This window comes from Salmo salar, chromosome ssa11 (genome assembly GCF_905237065.1).
Source record: "Salmo salar chromosome ssa11, Ssal_v3.1, whole genome shotgun sequence".
Lineage (NCBI taxonomy): Eukaryota > Metazoa > Chordata > Actinopteri > Salmoniformes > Salmonidae > Salmo > Salmo salar.
In genome coordinates this window covers 40,496,821-40,517,740 of record NC_059452.1, presented here as the reverse complement: position 1 = coordinate 40,517,740, position 20,920 = coordinate 40,496,821, and the positions used below count along the sequence as shown (strand labels likewise).

At 51.9% G+C, this 20,920-nt stretch overlaps 1 protein-coding gene across 1 annotated transcript in view; it reads left to right on the top strand.

The window, feature by feature from the left end:
- Window positions 1-20,920, top strand: part of LOC106591088 (integrin alpha-11) — a 140,034-nt gene that overhangs the window by 68,509 nt on the left and 50,605 nt on the right. The window contains exon 20 of the mRNA XM_045689552.1: window positions 6,437-6,535. Coding sequence (XP_045545508.1) covers window positions 6,437-6,535 — 99 coding nt within the window. The remainder of the gene's footprint in view (window positions 1-6,436; window positions 6,536-20,920) is intronic.

Below are 20,920 nucleotides of genomic sequence, written 5' to 3'. Positions count from 1 at the left end.
TATAGTACACCAGCACAGCAGACTATAGTACACCAGTATAGCAGACTGTAGTACACCAGTACAGCAGACAACAGTCCACCAGTACTGCAGACTATAGTACACCAGTACAGCAGACAACAGTACACCAGTACAGCAGACTATAGTACACCAGTACAGCAGACAACAGTCCACCAGTACAGCAGACAACAGTACACCAGCACAGCAGACTATAGTACACCAGTACAGCAGACAACAGTACACCTGTAAAGCAGACAACAGTCCACCAGTACAGCAGACTATAGTACACCAGTACAGCAGACTATAGTACACCAGTACAGCAGACTATAGTACACCAGTACAGCAGACAACAGTACACCAATACAGCAGACTATAGTACACCGGTACAGCAGACTATAGTCCACCAGTACAGCAGACGACAGTACACCAGTACAGCAGACAACAGTACACCAGTACAGCAGACTACAGTACACCAGTACAGCAGACTATAGTACACCAGTACAGCAGACTACAGTACACCAGTACAGCAGACAACAGTACACCAGCACAGCAGACTATAGTACACCAGTACAGCAGACAACAGTACACCAGTACAGCAGACTATAGTACACCAGTACAGCAGACTATAGTACACCAGTACAGCAGACTATAGTACACCAGTACAGCAGACTATAGTACACCAGTACAGCAGACTATAGTACACCAGTACAGCAGACTATAGTACACCAGTACAGCAGACAACAGTACACCAGTACAGCAGACAACAGTACACCAGTACAGCAGACAACAGTACACCAGCACAGCAGACAACAGTACACCAGCACAGCAGACAACAGTACACCAGTACAGCTGACAACAGTACACCAGTACAGCAGACTATAGTACACCAGTACAGCAGACAACAGTACACCAGTACAGCAGACTATAGTACACCGGTACAGCAGACTATAGTACACCAGTACAGCAGACTATAGTACACCAGTACAGCAGACTATAGTACACCAGTAGAGCAGACAACAGTACACCAGTAGAGCAGACTATAGTACACCAGTACAGCAGACAACAGTACACCAGCACAGCAGACTATAGTACACCGGTACAGCAGACAACAGTACACCAGTACAGCAGACTATAGTACACCAGCACAGCAGACTATAGTACACCAGTACAGCAGACTATAGTACACCAGTACAGCAGACAACAGTACACCAGTACAGCAGACTATAGTACACCAGTACAGCAGACAACAGTACACCAGTACAGCAGACAACAGTACACCAGCACAGCAGACTATAGTACACCAGTACAGCAGACAACAGTACACCAGTACAGCAGACTATAGTACACCAGTACAGCAGACTATAGTACACCAGTACAGCAGACTATAGTACACCAGTTCTGCAGACTATAGTACACCAGTACAGCAGACTATAGTACACCAGTACAGCAGACTATAGTACACCAGTACAGCAGACTATAGTACACCAGTACAGCAGACTATAGTACACCAGTACAGCAGACAACAGTACACCAGTACAGCACACTATAGTACACCAGTACAGCAGACTATAGTACACCAGTACAGCAGACTATAGTACACCGGTACAGCAGACTATAGTACACCGGTACAGCAGACAACAGTACACCAGTACAGCAGACAACAGTCCACCAGTACAGCAGACTATAGTACACGAATACAGCAGACAACAGTACACCAGTACAGCAGACTATAGTACACCGGTACAGCAGACTATAGTACACCAGTACAGCAGACAACAGTACACCAGTACAGCAGACAACAGTACACCAGCGCAGCAGACAACAGTACACCGGTACAGCAGACAACAGTACACCAGTACAGCAGACTATAGTATACCGGTACAGCAGACAACAGTCCACCAGTACAGCAGACTATGGTACACCAGTACAGCAGACGACAGTACACCAGTACAGCAGACAACAGTACACCAGTACAGCAGACTACAGTACACCGGTACAGCAGACTATAGTACACCAGTACAGCAGACAACAGTACACCAGTACAGCAGACAACAGTACACCAGCACAGGCAGACTATAGTACACCAGTACAGCAGACAACAGTACACGAGTACAGCAGACTATAGTACACCAGCACAGCATACTATAGTACACCAGTATAGCAGACTGTAGTACACCAGTACAGCAGACAACAGTACACCAGTACAGCAGACTATAGTACACCAGTACAGCAGACAACAGTACACCAGTACAGCAGACAACAGTACACCAGCACAGCAGACAACAGTACACCAGCACAGCAGACAACAGTACACCAGTACAGCTGACAACAGTACACCAGTACAGCAGACTATAGTACACCAGTACAGCAGACAACAGTACACCAGTACAGCAGACTATAGTACACCGGTACAGCAGACTATAGTACACCAGTACAGCAGACTATAGTACACCAGTACAGCAGACTATAGTACACCAGTAGAGCAGACAACAGTACACCAGTAGAGCAGACTATAGTACACCAGTACAGCAGACAACAGTACACCAGCACAGCAGACTATAGTACACCGGTACAGCAGACAACAGTACACCAGTACAGCAGACTATAGTACACCAGCACAGCAGACTATAGTACACCAGTACAGCAGACAACAGTACACCAGCACAGCAGACTATAGTACACCAGTACAGCAGACAACAGTACACCAGTACAGCAGACAACAGTACACCAGTACTGCAGACTATAGTACACCAGTACAGCAGACAACAGTACACCAGTACAGCAGACTATAGTACACCAGTACAGCAGACAACAGTACACCAGTACAGCAGACAACAGTACACCAGTACAGCAGACAACAGTTCACAGGTACAGCAGACAACAGTTCACCAGTACAGCAGACAACAGTCCACATGTACAGCAGACAACAGTACACCAATACAGCAGACAAGAGTACACCAGTACAGCAGACAACAGTACACCGGTACAGCAGACAACAGTCCACAGGTACAGCAGACAACAGTCCACAGGTACAGCAGACAACAGTCCACCGGTACAGCAGACAACAGTCCACCGGTACAGCAGACAACAGTCCACCGGTAGAGCAGACAACAGTACACCAGTACAGCAGACTATAGTACACCAGTACAGCAGACTATAGTACACCAGTACAGCAGACTATAGTACAACGGTACAGCAGACTATAGTACACCGGTACAGCAGACTATAGTACACCGGTACAGCGAACAACAGTCCACCGGTACAGCAGACAACAGTCCACCAGTACAGCAGACTATAGTACACCAGTACAGCAGACTATAGTACACCAGTACAGCAGACAAGAGTACACCAGTACAGCAGACAACAGTACACCAGTACAGCAGACTATAGTACACCAGTACAGCAGACAACAGTACACCAGTACAGCAGACAACAGTACACCAGTACAGCAGACAACAGTCCACCAGTACTGCATACAACAGTCCACCAGTACAGCAGACTATAGTACACCAGTACAGCAGACAACAGTACAGCAGTACAGCAGACAACAGTACACCAGTACAGCACACTACAGTACACCAGTACAGTCAGACAACAGTACAGCAGACATCAGTACACCAGTACAGCAGACTATAGTACACCAGTACAGCAGACAACAGTACACCAGTACAGCAGACTATAGTACACCAGTACAGCAGACTATAGAACACTTTACAGCAGACAACAGTACACCAGTACAGCAGACAACAGTACACCAGTACAGCAGACAACAGTACACCAGTACAGCAGACTATAGTACACCAGTACAGCAGACTATAGTACACCAGTACAGTAGACAACAGTCCACCAGTACAGCAGACTATAGTACACCAGTACAGCAGACAACAGTACACCAGTACAGCAGACAACAGTACACCAGTACAGCAGACTATAGTACACCAGTACAGCAGACAACAGTACACCAGCACAGCAGACTATAGTACACCAGTACAGCAGACAACAGTACACCTGTACAGCAGACTATAGTACACCAGGATAGCAGACTATAGTACACCAGTACAGCAGACAACAGTCCACCAGTACAGCAGACTATAGTACACCAGTACAGCAGACAACAGTACACCAGTACAGCAGACTATAGTACACCAGTACAGCAGACAACAGTACACCAGTACAGCAGACTATAGTACACCGGTACAGCAGACTATAGTCCACCAGTACAGCAGACTATAGTACACCAGTACAGCAGACTATAGTACACCAGTACAGCAGACAACAGTACACCAGTACAGCAGACTATAGTACACCAGTACAGCAGACAACAGTACACCAGTACAGCAGACAACAGTACACCAGCACAGCAGACTATAGTACACCAGTACAGCAGACAACAGTACACCAGTACAGCAGACTATAGTACACCAGTACAGCAGACTATAGTACACCAGTACAGCAGACTATAGTACACCAGTACAGCAGACAACAGTACACCAGTACAGCAGACTATAGTACACCAGTACAGCAGACAACAGTACACCAGTACAGCAGACAACAGTACACCAGCACAGCAGACTATAGTACACCAGTACAGCAGACAACAGTACACCAGTACAGCAGACTATAGTACACCAGTACAGCAGACAACAGTACACCAGTACAGCAGACTATACGTACACCAGTACAGCAGACTATAGTACACCAGTACAGCAGACTATAGTACACCAGTACAGCAGACTATAGTACACCAGTACAGCAGACAACAGTACACCAGTACAGCAGACTATAGTACACCAGTACAGCAGACTACAGTACACCAGTACAGCAGACTATAGTACACCAGTACAGCAGACTACAGTACACCAGTACAGTAGACAACAGTCCACCAGTACAGCAGACTATAGTACACCAGTACAGCAGACAACAGTACACCAGTACAGCAGACAACAGTACACCAGTACAGCAGACTATAGTACACCAGTACAGCAGACAACAGTACACCAGCACAGCAGACTATAGTACACCAGTACAGCAGACAACAGTACACCTGTACAGCAGACTATAGTACACCAGGATAGCAGACTATAGTACACCAGTACAGCAGACAACAGTCCACCAGTACAGCAGACTATAGTACACCAGTACAGCAGACAACAGTACACCAGTACAGCAGACTATAGTACACCAGTACAGCAGACAACAGTACACCAGTACAGCAGACTATAGTACACCGGTACAGCAGACTATAGTACACCAGTACAGCAGACTATAGTACACCAGTACAGCAGACTATAGTACACCAGTAGAGCAGACAACAGTACACCAGTAGAGCAGACTATAGTACACCAGTACAGCAGACAACAGTACACCAGCACAGCAGACTATAGTACACCAGTACAGCAGACTATAGTACACCAGTACAGCAGACAACAGTACACCAGTACAGCAGACTATAGTACACCAGCACAGCAGACTATAGTACACCAGTACAGCAGACTATAGTACACCAGTACAGCAGACAACAGTACACCAGCACAGCAGACTATAGTACACCAGTACAGCAGACAACAGTACACCAGTACAGCAGACAACAGTACACCAGTACAGCAGACTATAGTACACCAGTACAGCAGACAACAGTACACCAGCACAGCAGACTATAGTACACCAGTACAGCAGACAACAGTACACCTGTAAAGCAGACAACAGTCCACCAGTACAGCAGACTATAGTACACCAGTACAGCAGACTATAGTACACCAGTACAGCAGACTATAGTACACCAGTACAGCAGACAACAGTACACCAGTACAGCAGACTATAGTACACCGGTACAGCAGACTATAGTCCACCAGTACAGCAGACTATAGTACACCAGTACAGCAGACGACAGTACACCAGTACAGCAGACAACAGTACACCAGTACAGCAGACTATAGTACACCAGTACAGCAGACAACAGTACACCAGTACAGCAGACAACAGTCCACCAGTACAGCAGACTATAGTACACAGGTACAGCAGACTATAGTACACCAGTACAGCAGACTATAGTACACCGGTACAGCAGACAACAGTCCACCAGTACAGCAGACTATAGTACACCAGTACAGCAGACGACAGTACACCAGTACAGCAGACTATAGTACACCAGTACAGCAGACAACAGTACACCAGCAGCGCAGAGTCACAGAAACAGTGCTTGGTTGACTGCTCACAGAAGTCAGTGTAAAGATGATTTGGCCAGTCACCTTTAGACTAGTACAGTCTGTCTATTGAAGACAAGTCTTCCTCAAATACAGTATGGAGTACTGCTGCACCTGTTCTAGCCATATAGAATATAGTTATTCCTGGGGAAAGTCAGGCTTGTCTGATGGAGAAGCTTGTCTCTCTCATTGTTCTCTCAGTCACTGAGTGTGTTTTATCTCTGTTTCCATCTCAGGACAACTCGGATATCAAGATAGAGTGTCGCAGTGAGGACAGACAGAGGCATGAGAAGACCTGCAACGTCAGCGCTCCCTTCATGAGAACCAAGACTCAGGTGAGTGGGAGTCCCTTTAGTAACACGGGCGTTCAAGGTAGACCACACTGAGACACAGTTCACCACAATGCACCATACCAGACCGTTCATGACCACAAGGTACCACAGCTGCTCTTAGTGGAGTACTTTAGCATATCATGGACCAGAATAGGCGACCATAGTCTGCAACAGTGCTGACCAGAACAGTAAACCAAAACAGTGGACCATTAAAGACCATAGTAAAGTAGTACAGACCGTTTGCAACCACAGAGTTGATCAAGGTGCACCATGGTTAATCTATATGGGGTTGATCCTGGACATTTTACAATCACGTCACCCACCTATCCCACGTACCCAACCCAACCATCTAAGAGTTATGGTAGAGTGTCCTTCCTGCCCCAACTCCCACCAAGAGGGCTGTCAGCAGTGTGCCCTCCGCACACCAATCTGGCAACCATCACCCCCACTTGAATATTGTCAATGTTATTGTGCAACAGTTCTCCTGGGCTTATCAAACACAGCCAAAACAAAATATCAGCTACCATTATTTTAATAAGATCAGTGATTGTTTTCATAAATTACATCTCACAGTAGATAACCGTGAAACAATGCTATTGATGGTTGCATTATGTAACTTTGTGACTTTTTGCTGTCGCTTCTTGCGTGGAAACTTCAAACTCTTTGTACTGTTCCATTTTTCTACTTTGCAGGCCACTAATGTCCCATTCAGCCCTTAAATCTGTGGACATTTTAAGTTCATATATGAATCCAATTGTCCTCTGGGGCCAAGGGTTTGTTGTTAAATTACTAAACTGAATCAGTCTATTACAGTTGCTGAGAAGAGCGTAGAGATTTCAGCCCTTGGTCTTTTATAATCAGGCCGAGATGATGAAAATGATGCAGTACTCTTGTTCACTTTAAGTATGCTATAGGAGTACGGTATTACGCATCACTGAATGAGAGGTCTAGAAGGAAAAGACTGTTTGTTCAGTGTACATGGTAAAAGAGTTTAATGAATGTCTCTATCCAACACTGCATTTGGACCATTGATGTATTGTAGACTACAGAGGTTGCTTTCCTTTGCTTGGAGCATCAGACAGGATCAAAATGAAGATAGATACAGTATGAAGAGATACTTTAATGATATGTTCTGCTATATATTCCCCTATCTGATTGTCTGTTTCAACTTCCTGCCTGTTGTTTAGCATCATTTTCCCCACTTACATCTTCCCTTCCCAGGCCTGTAACGACAAGCACATTTATTAGTCTTTCCTGTCAGCTGTATGTTTTGTATTATATTGCATCGTGTTGTACTTTTTTGAAAGAGCCATGTTTGAATCTACACTCTTCGGGAAAAAAAGGTCCTATCTAGAGCCTAAAGGGGTTCTTTAACTGTCCCAATAGAATAACCATTTTAAGTTCCAGGTAGAACCATTTTGGGTTCCATGTAGAACCTTTTTTCCACAGGGTTCTCTCTCCTTCTGGCCGCCTGTACTCCTCTTCTCTCTCCATCCTGCCTCCTGTACCCCTCCTCTCTCTCCATCCGACCTCCTGTACCCCTCCTCTCTCTCCATCCTGCCTCCTGTACTCCTCCTCTCTCTCCATCCGGCCTCCTGTACCCCTCCTCTCTCTCCATCCGGCCTCCTGTACTCCTCCTCTCTCTCCATCCAGCCTCGTGCACCCTCCTCTCTCTCCATCCTGCCTCCTGTACCCCTCCTCTCTCTACGTCCTACCTCCTGTACTCCTCCTCTCCCTCCATCCTACCTCCTGTACTCCTCCTCTCTCTCCATCCTACCTCCTGTACCCATCCTCTCTCTACGTCCTACCTCCTGTACCCCTCCTCTCTCTCCATCCTGCCTCCTGTACCCCTCCTCTCTCTACGTCCTACCTCCTGTACTCCTCCTCTCTCTCCATCCGGCCTCCTGTACCCCTCCTCTCTCTACGTCCTACCTCCTGTACTCCTCCTCTCTCTCCATCCGGACTCCTGTACCCCTCCTCTCTCTCCATCCGGCCTCCTGTACTCCTCCTCTCTCTCCATCCAGCCTCGTGCACCCCTCTTCTCTCTCCATCCTGCCTCCTGTACCACTCCTCTCTCTACGTCCTACCTCCTGTACTCCTCCTCTCTCTCCATCCGGCCTCCTGTACCCCTCCTCTCTCTCCATCCTGCCTCCTGTACCCCTCCTCTCTCTCCATCCGGCCTCCTGTACTCCTCCTCTCTCTCCATCCGGCCTTGTGTACCCCTCCTCTCTCTCCATCCTGCCTCCTGTACCCCTCCTCTCTCTCCATCCGGCCTCCTGTACCCCTCCTCTCTCTACGTCCTACCTCCTGTACTCCTCCTCTCTCTCCATCCGGCCTCCTGTACCCCTCCTCTCTCTCCATCCTGCCTCCTGTATCCTTCCTCTCTCTCCATCCTGCCTCCTGTACCCCTCCTCTCTCTCCATCCGGCCTTGTGTACCCCTCCTCTCTCTCCATCCTGCCTCCTGTACCCCTCCTCTCTCTACGTCCTACCTCCTGTACCCCTCTTCTCTCTCCATCCGGCCTCCTGTACCCCTCCTCTCTCTCCATCCGGCCTCCTGTACCCCTCCTCTCTCTCCATCCGGCCTCCTGTACCCCTCCTCTCTCTCCATCCGGCCTTGTGTACCCCTCTTCTCTCTCCATCCGGCCTCCTGTACCCCTCCTCTCTCTACGTCCTACCTCCTGTACCCCTCTTCTCTCTCCATCCTGTCTCCTGTACCCCTCCTCTCTCTATGTCCTACCTCCTGTACCCCTCTTCTCTCTCCATCCGGCCTCCTGTACCCCTCCTCTCTCTACGTCCTACCTCCTGTACCCCTCCTCTCTCTACGTCCTACCTCCTGTACCCCTCCTCTCTCTCCATCCGGCCTCGTATAACCCTCTCTCCCTCCCTCCTGCCTTTCATGAGGTGCTGAATTTTCAGTTAAAAGTCTTGTCTGGTCTAGCAGGCCTAGCTCCTCCTCAAAACACCAGTCTTCCTGATTGTCACTACTCTACAGTGAATGCTCTCTAGAAGAGACGTTCTCTTGAAGAATGTCATCTAGAAACAGAGTTTTTCGGTGTAAGCATTAAGTCTAGGCGTTGTGTTGTTAAAAGTTAAATCACACAATAAACTGAGAGATAATCACCAAATTATGTAAATTGTACTGGCTCCTAACCCATACAATGATCCAATCAGATTTAACCATGTGTAGCCTTCTTCCGCATATCTATTAGCTACAATAACCACGGTACCTTCTGATGACATAGCTCTGATGTCATCGTAATGTATCCATGAGAACCTGGTTTAATGCCACAATGACATCATGTAATGTAACCATGGCAACTTGGTTTGACTGGTTGAATCTGTGTTACAGTAAACACAATTTGCTTAAATGCATTATTGCCCTTTATACGATGTACTACCTACACCAAAATCACATAGCCTCTAACTGCCTCACAAATATATAGATATCTCATCCGAACAGCCCTGTACAAACAAGTATCCAGCACTGAACATAGGAGTTTGGTTAAGAAAAAACACTTATCTGATCTTCTCTTTATAGCTTTTTATATTCTGGTAGCCAGAAATAGAACCCCATGGCATGCCAGAGAACATTAGAATACATTCAGGCATTAAGTAACCTGGAGTCATCAACAGTAACTCAACAGTAACTGCCTGAAATGCTTTATTTCTGGTAGCACAGAAAGACACTTCAAATGGAGATGTATTCTGTTCCAATGAAATATCTGGATAATCAAATGCATATATAAATGAAGGTCACACACACACAGCGAGCAAGTAGTGGTCTCAGTAAACCAAACGTTTCATCCGCTCCCCAATCCTCCCACCACATTACCCCACCAAGTCATTAGCGCAAATAATGGTCATCTCCTTGACAACAGAATTACCGCAGGATTATTTGCTTCATATTCTCTCCAACAAAAACCCTTCTGAGGGGTCTGATCTGGGGCCATGTTGGGGACCCTTCTGAGGGATCTGATCTGGGGCCATGTTGGGGACCCTTCTGAGGGATCTGATCTGGAGCCATGTTGGGGGACCCTTCTGAGGGGTCTGATCTGGGGCCATGTTGGGGACCCTTCTGAGGGATCTGATCTGGGGCCATGTTGGGGGACCCTTCTGAGGGGTCTGATCTGGAGCCATGTTGGGGGACCCTTCTGAGGGGTCTGATCTGGTGCCATGTTGGGGACCCTTCTGAGGGATTTGATCTGGGGCCATGTTGGGGGACCCTTCTGAGAGATCTGATCTGGGGCCATGTTGGGGGACCCTTCTGAGGGGTCTGATCTGGAGCCATGTTGGGGGACCCTTCTGAGGGGTCTGATCTGGGGCCATGTTGGGGGACCCTTCTGAGGGATTTGATCTGGGGCCATGTTGGGGGACCCTTCAAAAAACCGAAATGAATTAATCACCCACAGTCATTGTGTTTGAATGGGAGCCAGACAGAGCCACAAGCCAGATGTTTTCTGTTCTGGTTGGGTCTCTTTAAAGTGTGGTACTGAGTTAAGACTCCCAGTACACCACCATAGCTGCAAAGCCAGCCCAGTGAAACCAGCAGTGTTCCCTGTAGAGGCTAGCCCAGTGAAACCAGCACTGTTCCCTGTAGAGAGCTGAGGTCAGCCCAGTGAAACCAGCATTGTTCCCTGTAGAGGCCAGCCCAGTGAAACCAGCAGTGTTCCCTGTAGAGAGCAGAGGCCAGCTCAGTGAAAACAGCAGTGTTCCCTGTAGAAAGCAGAGGCCAGCCCAGTGAAACCAGCAGTGTTCCCTGTAGAGAGCAGAGGCCAGCTCAGTGAAACCAGCAGTGTTCCCTGTAGAGGGCAGAGGTCAGCCCAGTGAAACCAGCAGTGTTCCCTGTAGAGGCTAGCCCAGTGAAACCAGCAGTGTTCCCTGTAGAGAGCAGAGGCCAGCCCAGTGAAACAAGCAGTGTTCCCTGTAGAGAGCAGAGGCCAGCTCAGTGAAAACAGCAGTGTTCCCTGTAGAGAGCAGAGGCCAGCCCAGTGAAACCAGCAGTGTTCCCTGTAGAGAGCAGAGGCCAGCTCAGTGAAACCAGCAGTGTTCCCTGTAGAGGCTAGCCCAGTGAAACCAGCAGTGTTCCCTGTAGAGGGCAGAGGCCAGCCCAGTGAAACCAGCAGTGTTCCCTGTAGAGAGCAGAGGCCAGCTCAGTGAAAACAGCAGTGTTCCCTGTAGAGAGCAGAGGCCAGACAAGTGAAACCAGCAGTGTTCCCTGTAGAGAGCAGAGGCCAGCTCAGTGAAACCAGCAGTGTTCCCTGTAGAGGGCAGAGGTCAGCCCAGTGAAACCACCAGTGTTCCCTGTAGAGGGCAGAGGCCAGCCCAGTGAAACCAGCAGTGTTCCCTGTAGAGGCTAGCCCAGTGAAACCACCAGTGTTCCCTGTAGAGAGCAGAGGCCAGCTCAGTGAAACCAGCAGTGTTCCCTGTAGAGGGCAGAAGTCAGCCCAGTGAAACCAGCAGTGTTCCCTGTAGAAGGCAGAGGCCAGCCCAGTGAAACCAGCAGTGTTCCCTGTAGAGGGCAGAGGTCAGCCCAGTGAAACCACCAGTGTTCGCTGTAGAGGCCAGCCCAGTGAAACCAGCAGTGTTCCCTGTAGAGGGCAGAGGCCAGCCCAGTGAAACCAGCAGTGTTCCCTGTAGAGGCCAGCCCAGTGAAACCAGCAGTGTTCCCTGTAGAGAGCAGAGGCCAGCCCAGTGAAACCAGCAGTGTTCCCTGTAGAGAGCAGAGGCCAGCCCAGTGAAACCAGCAGTGTTCCCTGTAGAGGCTAGCCCAGTGAAACCAGCAGTGTTCCCTGTAGAGAGCAGAGGCCAGCCCAGTGAAACCAGCAGTGTTCCCTGTAGAGAGCAGAGGCCAGCTCAGTGAAAACAGCAGTGTTCCCTGTAGAGAGCAGAGGCCAGCCCAGTGAAACCAGCAGTGTTCCCTGTAGAGAGCAGAGGCCAGCTCAGTGAAACCAGCAGTGTTCCCTGTAGAGGGCAGAGGTCAGCCCAGTGAAACCACCAGTGTTCCCTGTAGAGGCTAGCTCAGTGAAAACAGCAGTGTTCCCTGTAGAGAGCAGAGGCCAGCCCAGTGAAACCAGCAGTGTTCCCTGTAGAGAGCAGAGGCCAGCTCAGTGAAACCAGCAGTGTTCCCTGTAGAGGGCAGAGGCCAGCCCAGTGAAACCACCAGTGTTCCCTGTAGAGGCTAGCCCAGTGAAACCAGCAGTGTTCCCTGTAGAGAGCAGAGGCCAGCCCAGTGAAACCAGCAGTGTTCCCTGTAGAGAGCAGAGGCCAGCTCAGTGAAAACAGCAGTGTTCCCAGTAGAGAGCAGAGGCCAGCCCAGTGAAACCAGCAGTGTTCCCTGTAGAGAGCAGAGGCCAGCTCAGTGAAACCAGCAGTGTTCCCTGTAGAGGGCAGAGGTCAGCCCAGTGAAACCACCAGTGTTCCCTGTAGAGGGCAGAGGCCAGCCCAGTGAAACCAGCAGTGTTCCCTGTAGAGGCTAGCCCAGTGAAACCACCAGTGTTCCCTGTAGAGAGCAGAGGCCAGCTCAGTGAAACCAGCAGTGTTCCCTGTAGAGGGCAGAAGTCAGCCCAGTGAAACCAGCAGTGTTCCCTGTAGAAGGCAAAGGCCAGCCCAGTGAAACCAGCAGTGTTCCCTGTAGAGGGCAGAGGTCAGCCCAGTGAAACCACCAGTGTTCGCTGTAGAGGCCAGCCCAGTGAAACCAGCAGTGTTCCCTGTAGAGGGCAGAGGCCAGCCCAGTGAAACCAGCAGTGTTCCCTGTAGAGGCCAGCCCAGTGAAACCAGCAGTGTTCCCTGTAGAGAGCAGAGGCCAGCCCAGTGAAACCAGCAGTGTTCCCTGTAGAGAGCAGAGGCCAGCCCAGTGAAACCAGCAGTGTTCCCCTTAGAGGCTAGCCCAGTGAAACCAGCAGTGTTCCCTGTAGAGAGCAGAGGCCAGCCCAGTGAAACCAGCAGTGTTCCCTGTAGAGAGCAGAGGCCAGCTCAGTGAAAACAGCAGTGTTCCCAGTAGAGAGCAGAGGCTAGCCCAGTGAAACCAGCAGTGTTCCCTGTAGAGAGCAGAGGCCAGCTCAGTGAAACCAGCAGTGTTCCCTGTAGAGGGCAGAGGTCAGCCCAGTGAAACCACCAGTGTTCCCTGTAGAGGCTAGCCCAGTGAAACCAGCAGTGTTCCCTGTAGAGAGCAGAGGCCAGCCCAGTGAAACCAGCAGTGTTCCCTGTAGAGAGCAGAGGCCAGCTCAGTGAAAACAGCAGTGTTCCCTGTAGAGAGCAGAGGCCAGCCCAGTGAAACCAGCAGTGTTCCCTGAAGAGAGCAGAGGCCAGCTCAGTGAAACCAGCAGTGTTCCCTGTAGAGGGCAGAGGTCAGCCCAGTGAAACCACCAGTGTTCCCTGTAGAGAGCAGAGGCCAGCCCAGTGAAACCAGCAGTGTTCCCTGTAGAGGCTAGCCCAGTGAAACCACCAGTGTTCCCTGTAGAGAGCAGAGGCCAGCTCAGTGAAACCAGCAGTGTTCCCTGTAGAGAGCAGAAGTCAGCCCAGTGAAACCAGCAGTGTTCCCTGTAGAGGGCAGAGGCCAGCCCAGTGAAACCAGCAGTTTTCCCTGTAGAGGGCAGAGGTCAGCCCAGTGAAACCAGCAGTGTTCGCTGTAGAGGCCAGCCCAGTGAAACCAGCAGTGTTCCCTGTAGAGAGCAGAGGCGAGCCCAGTGAAACCAGCAGTGTTCTCTGTAGAGAGCAGAGGCCAGCCCAGTGAAACCAGCAGTGTTCCCTGTAGAGGCTAGCCCAGTGAAACCAGCAGTGTTCCCTGTAGAGAGCAGAGGCCAGCCCAGTGAAACCAGCAGTGTTCCCTGTAGAGAGCAGAGGCCAGCTCAGTGAAAACAGCAGTGTTCCCAGTAGAGAGCAGAGGCCAGCCCAGTGAAACCAGCAGTGTTCCCTGTAGAGAGCAGAGGCCAGCTCAGTGAAACCAGCAGTGTTCCCTGTATAGGGCAGAGGTCAGCCCAGTGAAACCACCAGTGTTCCCTGTAGAGGCTAGCCCAGTGAAACCAGCAGTGTTCCCTGTAGAGAGCAGAGGCCAGCCCAGTGAAAACAGCAGTGTTCCCAGTAGAGGGCAGAAGCCAGCCCAGTGAAACCAGCAGTGTTCCCTGTAGAGAGCAGAGGCCAGCTCAGTGAAACCAGCAGTGTTCCCTGTAGAGGGCAGAGGTCAGCCCAGTGAAACCAGCAGTGTTCCCTGTAGAGAGCAGAGGCCAGCTCAGTGAAACCAGCAGTGTTCCCTGTATAGGGCAGAGGTCAGCCCAGTGAAACCACCAGTGTTCCCTGTAGAGGCTAGCCCAGTGAAACCAGCAGTGTTCCCTGTAGAGAGCAGAGGCCAGCCCAGTGAAACCAGCAGTGTTCCCTGTAGAGGCCAGCCCAGTGAAACCAGCAGTGTTCCCTGTAGAGAGCAGAGGCCAGCCCAGTGAAACCAGCAGTGTTCCCTGTAGAGGCTAGCCCAGTGAAACCAGCAGTGTTCCCTGTAGAGAGCAGAGGCCAGCCCAGTGAAACCAGCAGTGTTCCCTGTAGAGAGTAGAGGCCAGCTCAGTGAAAACAGCAGTGTTCCCAGTAGAGAGCAGAGGCCAGCCCAGTGAAACCAGCAGTGTTCCCTGTAGAGAGCAGAGGCCAGCTCAGTGAAACCAGCAGTGTTCCCTGTAGAGGGCAGAGGTCAGATCAGTGAAACCACCAGTGTTCCCTGTAGAGGCTAGCCCAGTGAAACCAGCAGTGTTCCCTGTAGAGAGCAGAGGCCAGCCCAGTGAAACCAGCAGTGTTCCCTGTAGAGGGCAGAGGCCAGCTCAGTGAAAACAGCAGTGTTCCCTGTAGAGAGCAGAGGCCAGCCCAGTGAAACCAGCAGTGTTCCCTGTAGAGAACAGAGGCCAGCTCAGTGAAACCAGCAGTGTTCCCTGTAGAGGGCAGAGGTCAGCCCAGTGAAACCAGCAGTGTTCCCTGTAGAGGCTAGCCCAGTGAAACCAGCAGTGTTCGCTGTAGAGAGCAGAGGCCAGCCCAGTGAAACAAGCAGTGTTCCCTGTAGAGAGCAGAGTCCAGCTCAGTGAAAACAGCAGTGTTCCCTGTAGAGAGCAGAGGCCAGCCCAGTGAAACCAGCAGTGTTCCCTGTAGAGAGCAGAGGCCAGCTCAGTGAAACCAGGAGTGTTCCCTGTAGAGGGCAGAGGTCAGCGCAGTGAAACCACCAGTGTTCCCTGTAGAGGCTAGCCCAGTGAAACCAGCAGTGTTCCCTGTAGAGAGCAGAGGCCAGCCCAGTGAAACCAGCAGTGTTCCCTGTAGAGAGCAGAGGCCAGCTCAGTGAAAACAGCAGTGTTCCCAGTAGAGAGCAGAGGCCAGCCCAGTGAAACCAGCAGTGTTCCCTGTAGAGAGCAGAGGCCAGCTCAGTGAAACCAGCAGTGTTCCCTGTAGAGGGCAGAGGTCAGCCCAGTGAAACCACCAGTGTTCCCTGTAGAGGGCAGAGGCCAGCCCAGTGAAACCAGCAGTGTTCCCTGTAGAGGCTAGCCCAGTGAAACCACCAGTGTTCCCTGTAGAGAGCAGAGGCCAGCTCAGTGAAACCAGCAGTGTTCCCTGTAGAGGGCAGAAGTCAGCCCAGTGAAACCAGCAGTGTTCCCTGTAGAAGGCAAAGGCCAGCCCAGTGAAACCAGCAGTGTTCCCTGTAGAGGGCAGAGGTCAGCCCAGTGAAACCACCAGTGTTCGCTGTAGAGGCCAGCCCAGTGAAACCAGCAGTGTTCCCTGTAGAGGGCAGAGGCCAGCCCAGTGAAACCAGCAGTGTTCCCTGTAGAGGCCAGCCCAGTGAAACCAGCAGTGTTCCCTGTAGAGAGCAGAGGCCAGCCCAGTGAAACCAGCAGTGTTCCCTGTAGAGAGCAGAGGCCAGCCCAGTGAAACCAGCAGTGTTCCCCGTAGAGGCTAGCCCAGTGAAACCAGCAGTGTTCCCTGTAGAGAGCAGAGGCCAGCCCAGTGAAACCAGCAGTGTTCCCTGTAGAGAGCAGAGGCCAGCTCAGTGAAAACAGCAGTGTTCCCAGTAGAGAGCAGAGGCTAGCCCAGTGAAACCAGCAGTGTTCCCTGTAGAGAGCAGAGGCCAGCTCAGTGAAACCAGCAGTGTTCCCTGTAGAGGGCAGAGGTCAGCCCAGTGAAACCACCAGTGTTCCCTGTAGAGGCTAGCCCAGTGAAACCAGCAGTGTTCCCTGTAGAGAGCAGAGGCCAGCCCAGTGAAACCAGCAGTGTTCCCTGTAGAGAGCAGAGGCCAGCTCAGTGAAAACAGCAGTGTTCCCTGTAGAGAGCAGAGGCCAGCCCAGTGAAACCAGCAGTGTTCCCTGAAGAGAGCAGAGGCCAGCTCAGTGAAACCAGCAGTGTTCCCTGTAGAGGGCAGAGGTCAGCCCAGTGAAACCACCAGTGTTCCCTGTAGAGAGCAGAGGCCAGCCCAGTGAAACCAGCAGTGTTCCCTGTAGAGGCCAGCCCAGTGAAACCACCAGTGTTCCCTGTAGAGAGCAGAGGCCAGCCCAGTGAAACCAGCAGTGTTCCCTGTAGAGAGCAGAAGTCAGCCCAGTGAAACCAGCAGTGTTCGCTGTAGAGGGCAGAGGCCAGCCCAGTGAAACAAGCAGTTTTCCCTGTAGAGGGCAGAGGTCAGCCCAGTGAAAACAGCAGTGTTCGCTGTAGAGGCAGCCAGCCCAGTGAAACCAGCAGTGTTCCCTGTAGAGAGCAGAGGCCAGCCCAGTGAAACCAGCAGTGTTCCCTGTAGAGAGCAGAGGCCAGCCCAGTGAAACCACCAGTGTTCCCTGTAGAGGCTAGCCCAGTGAAACCAGCAGTGTTCCCTGTAGAGAGCAGAGGCCAGCCCAGTGAAACCAGCAGTGTTCCCTGTAGAGAGCAGAGGCCAGCTCAGTGGAAACAGCAGTGTTCCCAGTAGAGAGCAGAGGCCAGCCCAGTGAAACCAGCAGTGTTCCCTGTAGAGAGCAGAGGCCAGCTCAGTGAAACCAGCAGTGTTCCCTGTATAGGGCAGAGGTCAGCCCAGTGAAACCACCAGTGTTCCCTGTAGAGGCTAGCCCAGTGAAACCAGCAGTGTTCCCTGTAGAGAGCAGAGGCCAGCCCAGTGAAAACAGCAGTGTTCCCAGTAGAGGGCGAAGTCAGCCCAGTGAAACCACCAGTGTTCCCTGTAGAGAGCAGAGGCCAGCTCAGTGAAACCAGCAGTGTTCCCTGTAGAGGGCAGAGGTCAGCCCAGTGAAACCAGCAGTGTTCCCTGTAGAGAGCAGAGGCCAGCCCAGTGAAACCAGCAGTGTTCCCTGTATAGGGCAGAGGTCAGCCCAGTGAAACCACCAGTGTTCCCTGTAGAGGCTAGCCCAGTGAAACCAGCAGTGTTCCCTGTAGAGAGCAGAGGCCAGCCCAGTGAAAACAGCAGTGTTCCCAGTAGAGGGCAGAAGTCAGCCCAGTGAAACCAGCAGTGTTCCCTGTAGAGAGCAGAGGCCAGCCCAGTGAAACCAGCAGTGTTCCCTGTAGAGGGCAGAGGCCAGCCCAGTGAAACCAGCAGTGTTCGCTGTAGAGGCCAGCCCAGTGAAACCAGCAGTGTTCCCTGTAGAGAGCAGAGGCGAGCCCAGTGAAACCAGCAGTGTTCCCTGTAGAGAGCAGAGGCCAGCCCAGTGAAACCAGCAGTGTTCCCTGTAGAGGCTAGCCCAGTGAAACCAGCAGTGTTCCCTGTAGAGAGCAGAGGCCAGCCCAGTGAAACCAGCAGTGTTCCCTGTAGAGAGCAGAGGCCAGCTCAGTGAAAACAGCAGTGTTCCCAGTAGAGAGCAGAGGCCAGCCCAGTGAAACCAGCAGTGTTCCCTGTAGAGAGCAGAGGCCAGCTCAGTGAAACCAGCAGTGTTCCCTGTATAGGGCAGAGGTCAGCCCAGTGAAACCACCAGTGTCCCCTGTAGAGGCTAGCCCAGTGAAACCAGCAGTGTTCCCTGTAGAGAGCAGAGGCCAGCCCAGTGAAACCAGCAGTGTTCCCTGTAGAGAGCAGAGGCCAGCTCAGTGAAAACAGCAGTGTTCCCTGTAGAGAGCAGAGGCCAGCCCAGTGAAACCAGCAGTGTTCCCTGTAGAGGGCAGAGGCCAGCTCAGTGAAACCAGCAGTGTTCCCTGTAGAGGGCAGAGGCCAGCCCAGTGAAACCAGCAGTGTTCCCTGTAGAGCGGCCAGCCCAGTGAAACCACCAGTGTTCCCTGTAGGGGGCAGAGGCCAGCTCAGTGAAAACACCAGTGTTCCCTGTAGAGAGCAGAGGCCAGCCCAGTGAAACCAGCAGTGTTCATTGTAGAGAGCAGAGGCCAGCCCAGTGAAACCAGCAGTGTTCCCTGTAGAGGGCAGAGGCCAGCCCAGTGAAACCAGCAGTGTTCCCTGTAGAGGCGGTAGCCCAGTGAAACCAGCAGTGTTCCCTGTAGAGGCAGAGGCCAGCCCAGTGAAACCAGCAGTGTTCCCTGTAGAGAGCAGAGGCCAGCTCAGTGAAACCAGCAGTGTTCCCTGTAGAGAGCAGAGGCCAGCCCAGTGAAACCAGCAGTGTTCCCTGTAGAGAGCAGAGGCCAGCTCAGTGAAACCAGCAGTGTTCCCTGTATAGGGCAGAGGTCAGCCCAGTGAAACCACCAGTGTTCCCTGTAGAGGCTAGCCCAGTGAAACCAGCAGTGTTCATGTAGAGACAAGGCCAGCCTAGTGAAACCAGCAGTGTTCCCTGTAGAGAGCAGAGGCCAGCTCAGTGAAAACAGCAGTGTTCCCTGTAGAGAGCAGAGGCCAGCCCAGTGAAACCAGCAGTGTTCCCTGTAGAGGGCAGAGGCCAGCTCAGTGAAACCAGCAGTGTTCCCTGTAGAGGGCAGAGGTCAGCCCAGTGAAACCACCAGTGTTCCCTGTAGAGGCCAGCCCAGTGAAACCAGCAGTGTTCACTGTAGAGAGCAGAGGCCAGCCCAGTGAAACCAGCAGTGTTCCCTGTAGAGAGCAGAGGCCAGCCCAGTGAAAACAGCAGTGTTCCCTGTAGAGAGCAGAGGCCAGCCCAGTGAAACCAGCAGTGTTCCCTGTAGAGAGCAGAGGCCAGCTCAGTGAAACCAGCAGTGTTCCCTGTAGAGGGCAGAGGCCAGCCCAGTGAAACCACCAGTGTTCCCTGTAGAGGGCAGAGGCCAGCCCAGTGAAACCAGCAGTGTTCCCTGTAGAGGCTAGCCCAGTGAAACCACCAGTGTTCCCTGTAGAGAGCAGAGGCCAGCCCAGTGAAACCACCAGTGTTCCCTGTAGAGGCCAGCCCAGTGAAACCAGCAGTGTTCCCTGTAGAGGGCAGAGGCCAGCCCAGTGAAACCACCAGTGTTCCCTGTAGAGGCTAGCCCAGTGAAACCAGCAGTGTTCCCTGTAGAGAGCAGAGGACAGCCCAGTGAAACCAGCAGTGTTCCCTGTAGAGAGCAGAGGCCAGCCCAGTGAAACCAGCAGTGTTCCCCGTAGAGAGCAGGCTAGCCCAGTGAAACCAGCAGTGTTCCCTGTAGAGAGCAGAGGCCAGCCCAGTGAAACCAGCAGTGTTCCCTGAAGAGAGCAGAGGCCAGCTCAGTGAAACCAGCAGTGTTCCCTGTAGAGGGCAGAGGTCAGCCCAGTGAAACCACCAGTGTTCCCTGTAGAGAGCAGAGGCCAGCCCAGTGAAACCAGCAGTGTTCCCTGTAGAGAGCAGAGGCCAGCCCAGTGAAACCAGCAGTGTTCATTGTAGAGAGCAGAGGCCAGCTCAGTGAAACCAGCAGTGTTCCCTGTAGAGGGCAGAGGTCAGCCCAGTGAAACCAGCAGTGTTCCCTGTAGAGGCTAGCCCAGTGAAACCAGCAGTGTTCCCTGTAGAGAGCAGAGGCCAGCCCAGTGAAACCAGCAGTGTTCCCTGTAGAGAGCAGAGGCCAGCTCAGTGAAAACAGCAGTGTTCCCTGTAGAGAGCAGAGGCCAGCCCAGTGAAACCAGCAGTGTTCCCTGTAGAGGGCAGAGGCCAGCTCAGTGAAACCAGCAGTGTTCCCTGTAGAGGGCAGAGGTCAGCCCAGTGAAACCACCAGTGTTCCCTGTAGAGGCTAGCCCAGTGAAACCAGCAGTGTTCAATGTAGAGAGCAGAGGCCAGCCTAGTGAAACCAGCAGTGTTCCCTGTAGAGAGCAGAGGCCAGCTCAGTGAAAACAGCAGTGTTCCCTGTAGAGAGCAGAGGCCAGCCCAGTGAAACCAGCAGTGTTCCCTGTAGAGGGCAGAGGCCAGCTCAGTGAAACCAGCAGTGTTCCCTGTAGAGGGCAGAGGTCAGCCCAGTGAAACCACCAGTGTTCCCTGTAGAGGGCAGAGGCCAGCCCAGTGAAACCAGCAGTGTTCCCTGTAGAGGCTAGCCCAGTGAAACCACCAGTGTTCCCTGTAGAGAGCAGAGGCCAG